Below are 11042 nucleotides of genomic sequence, written 5' to 3'. Positions count from 1 at the left end.
CTCTCAAATTTATTGGATTCATCTGATTTATCTCCTATATTGGTACATGAATCAGATTAGATAACCCCATATTAAATTAATGTTGTTAGGTCTATATAAAGATTTGTCTAATGTTCTCTTGTGTTTAGCCGAAGACAATTGGAGTAATTTTGTAAGTGCAACTTTATAGTGTGAGATACTTATAAACACTTTACTAAACTACGTAAATCCGTGCATCTGTCCACAAACATAATATTTGCAATTATATATATAATCTAGATGTATTATCATTTAAAATTCTATCAATTTTATGTTTTATAATTCAATAAACGTATCCAAACATCATTTTTTTTAATCAAAAGTTTATCAAATGCTAAACTCAAATTAAAAGGGCTCGTTTTCGCTAATCGCAAGCTTCATGAACCAAAAACTGAATTGAATCAAAAACCTCGAAGAAATGAACTTCATCGTACCAATAAATTAGTAAACGAAACATTTGGTAAATATTTTATAAAAAAAAATGCAATATATGAACAAAAATAGTCTGTCGGGAAGCTATAGAAAGAGCGCAACATTTGGAAGTCTGATGTTTGTAATAACATAAATTTGTGAAGAGTGATATGCAAAAAGGTGACAGACACCCAGGCCATCTATTAATTTACCATGCCATCCCCCACAAGCCTTTCTTTACTTGCACTCCCCCTTCTGCATACACTCAAATTGTCCCTTCCAAACCAAGGTGTCATCAAATCATCATCGTCATAATACATATAACCCTATTGTTTCACACCACACTAAATATACACTTAACAAATTACAACAAATTTACTACATCTTACTATGTTAATTAAACAATTTTCACTTTCACCCCACCCCTTCTTATTATTATTCCCCCGAGTTTCTTTCCTTTTCTTTTACTCTTTCAATCTCAGTACAACGAATCTAGGTAACTGTAATTTCTTCGTCTATGGTACTCGAGTAGGCTCCCGTATGTTCGATCCCATACTCCAATGAAAAGTGACTCTGTGTCTGGACTAAACGACACACCTGAGATCTCTCCAAAGAAGTCTATTTCTTGCTCTTTCTCGTACCCGCTTTTCACGTCGAACACGTGCACGAAGTCTGCTGGTTCTGCCATTGCCATGTACTGACCATCCAAGGAATAGCGGATGGATCGAATGGCTCCCAGGTTGCCTTTCAGAGCAGCTACTGACTTTGATAAGTTTCTTACATCCCAAATTCTGCAAGTTTTGTCCTGGTTTCCAGTGGCAAAGGTAACGCCATCTGAATGCCATGCCGATGCAAATGAAAAATCCAAGTGTCCACATAGAGGTGCAACGGTCTACAAAAATAATGTACTTTATTAAGTCAGCAGACGATTTACCAAAACGACGATCCTGCTGACGCTATTACGAGTACCTTTCCAGTTTGTGAGTCCACCAATAAACCTTCAGGATTGTCACCAACAATCACAAGAAGTTTACCATCTGGGTTCAAGGCAGCATGCTGAAATATTGATACAACACAATAATAAATGACCCATTAGATATGAATATAAGACACAAGTATAAGATTAAGTTACAAATATTTGGAAACCCATGTACTTAGCAGCAGGCACACGCCTTAACCACTCGGCCAAAGCGACACATTATGTTACAAATATTTGCACACATACAAACAAGTTAAAATGAACATTTCAACAACACCAAGGTCAACCATGTATCCTACGTATAATCTGAGTATGGGCGCACACTTGATGGTACCAAAAACGTAACTGGTGACCAAGACGGGCCATGCAGGCAACCAAAATTGCAACACATTATCTTTCTACTCACTAAACTTATCGTTACTTTCAGTACCACCGAAAAATGAACGTGATTCTACCGCATTGCCATTAGTTCTTTAAGTAATTGGGAACAAAATATCATATACACATGAGAAACTTAAGATAAGTATTACTCAACCGATTGAAAACGGGAAAACACGAGAAGTAGAATTCAGAGGACTTACATTAACTGGCCAAGGAAAACAGAAGTGCTTGGAAAGCTGAAATTTCTCCATATCAAAATCTCTGACTCCAGAATCATTATTAGACGCAGTGAAATGAACTGCACCACTGAAAATTTTGGAATACGTTCAAATAATGTTCATAGAAGGAAAGCTGTACAAATACCTGCTTAACCAAGGGAGCATGGATATATACCTAGCGCTGCTATATATCTCAACAGCATTAGTTATAGCATTATCATCGTAAGTTGTTCTGGAACAAAAACTAACACCTGGGCGGTCAAGATTCTGCAATAAAGCAAGGTAAAAACAAACATTAGCCATAATTATAATTATAATCACATAACTCGATGAAAAACCATCTTTATTTCTTTCTTTTTTGGATTAAAAGCCAACTTTTATTGGGAATATGAGTACAAGGACAACTAGAAAATTTACGCCTAAAAGGGAGCATCCGTATAGGGACTTGAATCAAGAAAAATAAGACCTAACAAACAATTACAAAAAGAATTTGTCACGGATGCCGAGAGAAAAACATAGAACCTAACGAGAGACCAAACAATATAGTATCATTTCCACTCCTCTGAATATCCTATTGTTCCTCTCCTCCAAGAGTCCCACAACAAAGCACAATCCCGGGTTTGCCATACATACCTCCTTTTCCTAAAGCAACAGATGGAGAATGAACTCATTCATTTCACTAAAGACATTGTGACGATCTAGTTGAAGACCAAAACCCTAAAGAAAAGTAACACCATACAATAGCACACAGTTGCAGTTCCAAAGTAAATGATTCAAGTCTTCCTCTGCCCACCAAAATAAAATGTAACAAAATAGGCCAACCAACGAAGGCATCTTTCTTAAAAGTCTATCAAGAGTATTAGCTCAATTTTTTGGTATATTACGTAATACGAAATACGTGTTATTCCCTTTATACATTCCATACATAACTCAATCATGCTACGTGTATGCTTAACAACGTTAAACACATTCATAGCATGTAATAATATCATAACATCCATAGCATTTCATAACAATGCCAGAAAAACACAATCAAGGCATAACTTGGTCATATCACATAAAATATGGTGCATGCAAAAGCCACAGGACACGCACCAACATACAACATAAAATAGGCTAACTCCAACAATAAAGTCACTTACCTCGATGGCCTTGGCCGAAGTTACTCACAGTAAACTAACTATTTCCTATAAGAACCACATAATATACTTAGAAACTTTTCATACCGTAACCAAACTAACCCTTATGTTAATTATCAAGGTAAACCCCTAACATAATCTGTTTTTGACTATTAAGAGTCATATTGACCTCAGAAGGCAGAAACAAGGGCAGAAACGGCTTTGTAAGGGCCAAAAACCTAAAAATCGATATATTATGAGTATACCGAGCCGCCACCAAGCCGAGGAATCCGATGAAATCGAGCCGACCATTTGTACACGTGCGAGTCGAGCCGCAACTGTGCACTCATGCGAAGCCGAATCCAGAGCCGCGATGTTGGGCCGAACGTGCATGCGGCCCGCGTTCTTGCCTGGGATGTGGCCTGGAGTGAGGATTAACAACAGGCTGTCGGGTCGCGAGTATACGAGGAGATTCGACCCGAATCCAACAACTTGTCTTCCTTACCCGAAAAACAACGAAACCCTAATGCCTTTCCGCCTAGCCAATTTTGACGATGCGCCATAGCCTTCTCCGCTTCCAATTATCACACAACGTCCTCGACGCCGATTTTCGACGAGCACACACTGATCCCAACATCGACAACCTTACTTCCACTCGGTTCTTCCTCTGGAAACTTGTGCGACGACTCCATCCAACTAACGATCCGAAACGCCGAATACCCAAGTTGGTCCACAGCTCTTCACTAAAACAACCATTTGACTTCCCTTCTCAAAAACTCTCAATTTTCTATTCTCTCAAACACACTCCGCAAGTTTGGGAGAAAATCGTTTCAAGGGATGCTGAGAGGTTGTGCATAGAGATATAAAAAGTTTAAGAGCGTTTCCCATTAAGGAAATAATTGTCTCGCCAGAAATCATGCATACTTTCCGGAAAAGATAAATGTTACAATATATTATCATGTCATATTTGGAAATAAAAATATGGATCATTACATCTAGCTTTCAAATCCAATGACCTTTGTTAAGTGTCAATTAATCAATATTTAAATGATGCATGAGTGGAATCCACCCTTCAATCTCATCATCAGTGAGGTTTCTTCTCAAGTTAAGATTTCAGCCACAACGATATTCATTCCATAAGCCCTGGATAGATTTGTCTTTGTTTAAGGACAGAGAGTATATGTGAGGGTAATGTTCAGCTAGCGTTTCCTCTCACAGATGATGGTCATGCCAAAATGATGTACTAGCCCCACTCCCCAATTTTTTTGTAATTCTTATGAACGAGGTTCAAATCCAACAAAATAAATCTCCAAGGCCCTTTAATATATAATCTGGAAAACGGTTATCAAGGAATATTTGGATACAGTTTTTACTTAACCCCATCACCAAGAGATCTTTAATTCTCCATGATCTGTAGAACAGGAAAAGCTTTTTCTCCAACAGTTCGGTCGGTTGATCAGTCAGGAGGGGAGAGGGGAGAGTTGGGGGGTGGGGGGCGGGGGGCGGGGGGGGATGTTGAGAGTCTGTATTGAGACCCTTTGGGCTAAATGGTTATGGCCTTTTCTTTAGTCAAGGGATGGATTGTTAGTCAAGGGAGTCCCTCCTCTATCTACTCTTCCTTCGCCTTTATTTCCAATCTTTATTGATACTTTCTCTACAATCTTTGTCCTCCGCCTTCCAAGGATTTTGTTTCTCACTATTTTGGTTTGGCCACTTCCTTTCAATAGGGAAGTCTCTGAGGTCTCTTCTTCAAACTCTTTATTATTGGCGCTTTTTTTTTCACCTTGGATCAAAGATAACCATCAGAAGAAGAAGAGGAGGACTAACTTACATAAAATCAAGACCAGTCAATCGGAGGCAAGTTTCTAATGTCTCAAGACTTCATCCTTTTCAGCAAGCAAGAAGGATAAAATGCAATTTTCTTTCAATTTCCTTTTTCTTTTGCGGTTCTCCCCCTCCAAACCCTTCTTTGCTCTCTTCATTGTGGAGAATTAGAGTTCCAAAGAACATTAGCATCCGTCTAACAAAATTCCAACAAACATGAGCTTCTCTCTAACAATTGGAGAACTAACACTATTGATTTCATCCAGAGGACTCCCATTTCCTCCTACATGCTAATAGGCCCGCAATAATGTGCTTTGTGTAAATGTGCTTTACAGAATTTGGACCACGTGCTCTAGAGGGGGGACACTTTTAGAGACTTCCAGTGTTCTCTTGGTACATAATAGTTCTGGTCGCACAGAAGTAGAGGAAGTACTGTTTCATCTCCAATTCAAAGACAAGGGCTGAACCTTGCAGAGGGCAACCTTTCTAGCTAATTAGTGGAACATCTGACTCGAGAAAGATGAGGATTGTAAGGTGATGTTTTGAGAGGAGATTCGGAATACAGTTAGGTTCAAGTTCTATGCCTCTCTCAATATGTCCGTGACCAAAGACTTAAATACTTCAACTTTTATTCATCATCCTTAACATCTAGAACCCCTTTACTCGAAGCTTCTTTTTTTTTTTTTTTTTTTTTTTTTTTTTTTTTTTTTTTTTTTTTTTTTTTTTTTTTTTAGCTTTAGCTTTTGCTTGTTTCAGCTCCCTGTTTCTTTGGTTGCTTGCTTTGATAAATGAAAATGTTGCCTCTCAGTAAGCGGAACAGAACATTCAATATAAAATCCGAAAAAGAAAATTAGATATCTATATCAAGCCCCAATCACTTGTCCAAAAACATTAAAAACATGAAAAGCTGTTCATGGAACCCCTTATTTTCAAATTCCTGTTTTCAAATCACTAGCCAATGCACTGTAAACCACCCCTTCATTCTTTTTAATACACGAGGTGCTAAAACTTCTTGTGTAAGCTTTGGGATGACTTAGCTACAATCCAATGGACATTTCTTCTAAAATCATTCTCTGGTTTATTTGGATATAGAGGAACAACAAGATTCTTCAGGATGGGCATCAAGTTTTTTGGCAACATTTTTTTAACAACGCTCATTAACAGCCTCGAGTTAAAATGCTTTACTTGGGCTTTGTATACCCAATTTTTCTCATCAACGTAGCTTGGGGATGTTACTCATCAACCCCCCTTCACGAGGCTAGGAAGATGCCTTACGTCCCGCCCCTTTTTTTGTATCTTCTGATATTGATAGCAATGAAATATGCTTTTCTTGTCAAGAATAAAAGAAGATGAATAACTTACCTTGCAAATAAGCTCTCCCTGAAATCCCCCAGCAACAAGTAGATTATCTTTCACTGCAAGTGTACTGACTTGTGTCTGTGTAAATCCCTCTAATAAGCTCCCAGGGTGCTTCTGTATTACATTAGACTCAAAAGGTTTAAACTTTAAAGCAACACAAGTGAGTATTAATAATATGGAAAGCTAATCATGCAGTCAATACACTAACCTCCGTAGGTGCCACATGGCCCGAAACATTGAGTACTTCAGACTTGGTGCACGATAATGATGACCAATGAATTACAGAAAAATGTGATAGAAGGTATGCATCATGCTTTGATGTTGCCCATACTAAGTTCCTCAACTATTATCCAACAACAAAAAGTTTGATTCAGCCACATGCATCAAATTCAAATAAACATTACAACATATGGCATACAACTGAAGGATATTAAGCCATGGCATGCACCAAGAATTATTCCATTTAAAATGATTTATGCAATTGTGATCAATTCTCCTTTTCGGGACAAAGGGAGAGTTTGTGGCATGCTTGTTTTGTTATAATGTGGGAGTGTGATTCAGAGAGAAATAGTAGAACTTTTAGAGGGGTGGCGCGATCACAGGAGAGGTGTGGGAGGTAGTGAGATTTAACACATTTTTATGGTCCGTTAATCGGATTTTTTTAATTATTAACTTGGTTGTATTCTTTTGAATTGGAGTCATTTCCTCTAGTTCAGGATTCCTTTTGTATGCTTTTTTTTTCGGATATATATATATATATATCATGCTATGACATCCAAGTAAACACTGCAATCATAAATGTCATACATAAATCTTGGTGACAATGGATACTATACAAACAAAAGGGAAGTGAAAACCACTTCTACAGGAGGCTATAAATTAGTCACAATAAGAACACTAAAGAATAATAATAAAAAAAACATATATGTTCCCAAGCAAAACAGAAGAAAACTCCCAACCTAAACAAGTTATGAAAAGGTCTTCCAATTGGCACAAAGAAAGGATAAGTTTAAAATATTGAAAGGTGCACAAAATTTACACCAACAGAGACTAATAAGAATAAAGTAGATTTCAAAGAAAACTCGATTAAGTATACCTGAAAATGAAGAATGGTCGATTTCACAGATCTTGAATTTCGATAAAAGTCATAGTATGAATGTGCTTTCCCCGTAACCTTGCAATCCTATTCACATCATATCGTAGAAGTCACAAATAAGATATTGGAATTACAAGTGTAAAATATAGCTCACAACTTGGGGGGAGGAGGGCATAGATTGCAGAGATCGTTTACCTTCTCTGACCCTTCTCCTGAATTTGGGATATTTTCATAGTTCTTGTACTGTTCAAGCCTAGTTTTCCTGTACTTCTCTCTAGTAATGCTAAGCCTCTCCCAAGGAATCCCTTGAATGTCTATTCCTCTTCTCGCTTGAGCTGCAGTGGTATCAACTATTCTACTACTCTGTATATAATGTCATTCAGAATTCAAATATTCAATAAGGCCAACATTAAGAATTGGTACAGACTAGACAACCAGAGTAACTTTGACATTTAATGGATGAATGCAAAAATTTGAAGATCACTTAGAGATCACGATGAGTAAATCTAAATCCAATAATTTATCAATGTATCACAAACCGAGTGGAATTCATCAGCATCAGAATCTGAGCCTTCCACTTCTCTATCATGATACTCATCATCCATATCATCATCAATGTCTTCCATTTCGTACTCATCGGCCATGTAATCAGTATCATCCCCATGATAACTGGACATATTGGGTACAAAAGTTTACACCCGCACCTACAAAAGTTCAAGTAATTACTTCAATATCAACTAAAAAGGAGAAGGGTGGGGGTCTTCTGAACTCCACATACAACACAAAGCATCCAGAACATTAAGTTCAATCATCTTCACTTATAACAATCAAAGATCTCTAAAACTGTCCCTAAAAAGAAAAGGCAATCACTATGCATAAAGGTGTCATTCAATTTGGCCCCTCCAAATGTAAGTTTACATTAAATGTACAATGAGATCATCCAACATGTAACTGCCTCCAAGTTCCATTATAGAAATTACTCAATTCTCGTGCAGCAGAATGGAATAGTTCAAGACATCAAATCTGTATCAAAAAGGTCAAGATTTATTAGTTGAAAGCCAAATGCTTGAATACTCCCCACATTCAAGATGACAGAGTGTTTATATCTGTAAACTTTTTGTCAATTTCCAACTCCTTCCTCAGTACCAACAATTACAGGGGTTGAAAGGCATGTGGGTGAGTGTTTAAATTTATCCTTCAACCCCATCTATTACATTTCATTTCTTACTTCTGAACCCAATTCGATGAACTTAACTTTCTCTACTAATTTAATAGGAAAAATGAAAACTCTCTTTGAAATCTCCAAAAAGGAGGAATTTTTATTATATATTGTCTTTGGTTTTAAAACTATTGCAAATATACTTTCAATTTTCGTTTTTTTTTTTTAATGCCCAATTAGAAGTAATGAATATGTACATCAACTTATCACAACTCAACTAGTTAAGGTTGATCCTCAATTAAAAAGTCAAAAGTTTGAATTTTCACCAAAGTTTTAAAATGTTAAAAGAACCATGAAGTTTTTCCTCTTGAAGAAGCGAGGCATAAGCCTAACTAACAACATTTGACAAATCATAAATTGGTATGACCAAGTATTACTAAACATAATAGTCATATAAAAGAATAAAAAAAGCCCACTCCATTTAGTTATCACTTAAACAAAATATTCTAAGTGGATATCACTAACCTCACTACTATTATCATTTTATAGGATTGACTTGTACTATTAAAGTTTTGTTTTCAATACCTTTAAAAAGTCACAACAGAGAAAGTAGTAATAATTCAAGTTTTGAAGAATGATGCAAAATAATAATATTCTTCTAATCATTACAAAGGCATAAGCCTCTTCTATGAGAGGTGTAACTCTCAAAGCTAAAAGTTAGAGTCTTTCCTCAAAGGCGAGCCTCAAATCATGAACCTCAATGGCCTAAAACATCTTCACCCCATGTAGTTGAACTCAAAGGGGGGGGTGAAGTAATGAGTGTACATAGTAAACTTGGCACAACATGAAACAAGTAAAATAATTCTTTTTTGTTCCAAAAACTATCCTGTCAAATGTGTGCTTAACATCAAATTCTATTTTTGTCTTGTAAAAAGGTTTCTAAACATGAATTCAAGACAAAAATATATATATATACTATCAAGAACTGCCTAAAGGGACTCAAATAAAAAAAGATGATGGAGTTAGTTGACCACTTACGTGTGTTGGCCTAACACATATTAATTGACAAGTTAGAATACAAGGGCATACAAAAAAAGAACCCACAAAAGGGAGAAACCCTACCGAAAGGGACTCCAATCAAGCAAAATAAGACCTAACAAATTATTACAAAAGAAATAAGACATCGACGCTTAGAAAGAAACATTAAATCTCACAAGGAACCATACATCAAAAGCATCCCTCTAAACCCCCTAAAGATTCTACTATTTTTCTCCCTCCAAACACTCCCACAATAAAGCTCACACTCCGGTTTGCCATAAAAAATTATCCTTCCCCCAAAACGACCGACGGATGAAAAGCTCCTGAATCATATCTAAAAGCTGTCTCAAGTAAGTTGAAGGTTAAACACCCCAAAGAAGTAATTCCAAACCAACTGAGCATAATCACAACTCCAGAATAAATGATTTAGATCTCCCTCCACTCTCTGACAAAGGATACAACAAAAAAGGCCCGAGGCTTAGAGGGCCAATGAAAGCCAAAAAAAAACTGAATAGTAGAGTAGAGAACATTCAACATAGGTTGGAATGAGTTCCTTGTTAGAGGATGCCACCCCTTAATATAGAGCTTTTAGTTGAAAGTCTTGTCACACATGTTGTATGTCTATCCCAAGTTCAAAATACTGGCAGTGATGCAAGGTACCAAAACGTAATCCGCATTAGTGGATGGGGAAAACAAGATCAACATCGAGTGATAATCCCTACAATGATGAGCCATACTTTCTAATGAGGGTGTATTCAATATATGGTTAAGGTGGAAGCTTGTCCGGGAGTTGGCTAAGTAAATTCTACGCCAAGCTGATAAATACAATTTTCCCTCCAAAAATTGAGAATTTAAGACCGAATTAGGCGAATTTCCTTTATTGAGCATTGCAGGTTAGATTGGCCATGCCTACCCCAAACTAGGAAATTCATTTACAAAGTCAAAATTCAGCCTGTCCATATGCAATTAAGCGAGTTTTAACGGAGGTTTGGGGACTAGGGTGCGGATTGGCTACATTCACGAGGCATCATCGAGTTTTTTACCTTCAAATTGAGAAAACGTATGGAACCTAAAGCAAGATAGCAATACATGCAATCTTTGTCCTTCAACCATTGTGGAGAAATGGAAGAAGGTGCTTCAGATTCAGCATATAAGAATGAAGTATTCCTAAAAATGTGAAAAAGGGCACCCACAAACACCGGAGAAAACCCTAGCTCGACAAACTTGATTAGAACCGAATTCAATGAAGAGACAGAGAAGCTTGATGTGCTTGAATGCAGAAAATGGAAGAAGGAATAGTAAGAGATTTACCTCAGAAGTCCCGGTTCTAATTGATTGACGATCTGTCTGCGAAATTGGGAGTCAGAAGGATGGAAAAAACGTCGTGGGTGAGATTGTTTGTTCTTAGACTATCTTACGAATCGGGTCCCACACTCTAAAT

At 37.0% G+C, this 11042-nt stretch overlaps 1 protein-coding gene across 1 annotated transcript; it reads right to left on the bottom strand.

Annotated features, from left to right (window-relative positions):
• Positions 1-598: 598 nt before the first annotated feature.
• Positions 599-11042, bottom strand: LOC111465030 (uncharacterized WD repeat-containing protein C2A9.03-like). The gene is made up of 10 exons (XM_023109284.1): positions 10913-11042; positions 7944-8108; positions 7600-7767; positions 7405-7491; positions 6517-6651; positions 6312-6422; positions 2183-2274; positions 1990-2095; positions 1399-1485; positions 599-1321 (listed from the first exon to the last, which is right to left on the bottom strand). The coding sequence occupies exons 2-10, from the start codon at positions 8079-8081 to the stop codon at positions 908-910; spliced, it is 1338 nt and encodes a 445-aa protein (XP_022965052.1). The 5' UTR covers positions 8082-8108; positions 10913-11042; the 3' UTR covers positions 599-907.

Source organism: Cucurbita maxima, unplaced genomic scaffold, assembly GCF_002738345.1.
Source record: "Cucurbita maxima cultivar Rimu unplaced genomic scaffold, Cmax_1.0 Cma_Scf00028, whole genome shotgun sequence".
Lineage (NCBI taxonomy): Eukaryota > Viridiplantae > Streptophyta > Magnoliopsida > Cucurbitales > Cucurbitaceae > Cucurbita > Cucurbita maxima.
The sequence above is the reverse complement of the archived record's forward strand: the minus strand, read 5'-3'. Positions and strand labels throughout refer to the sequence as shown.

Coding starts and splice junctions, on each gene's coding strand:
- LOC111465030 (XM_023109284.1), bottom strand. CDS start 8,081: ATGTCCAGTTATCATGGGGATGATACTGATTACATGGCCGATGAGTAC. Junction 2,275..6,311: donor AGGGAGAGCTTATTTGCAAG/GTAAGTTATTCA, acceptor GCTTTATTGCAG/AATCTTGACCGCCCAGGTGT. Junction 1,486..1,989: donor GTTTTCCTTGGCCAGTTAAT/GTAAGTCCTCTG, acceptor TCAATATTTCAG/CATGCTGCCTTGAACCCAGA.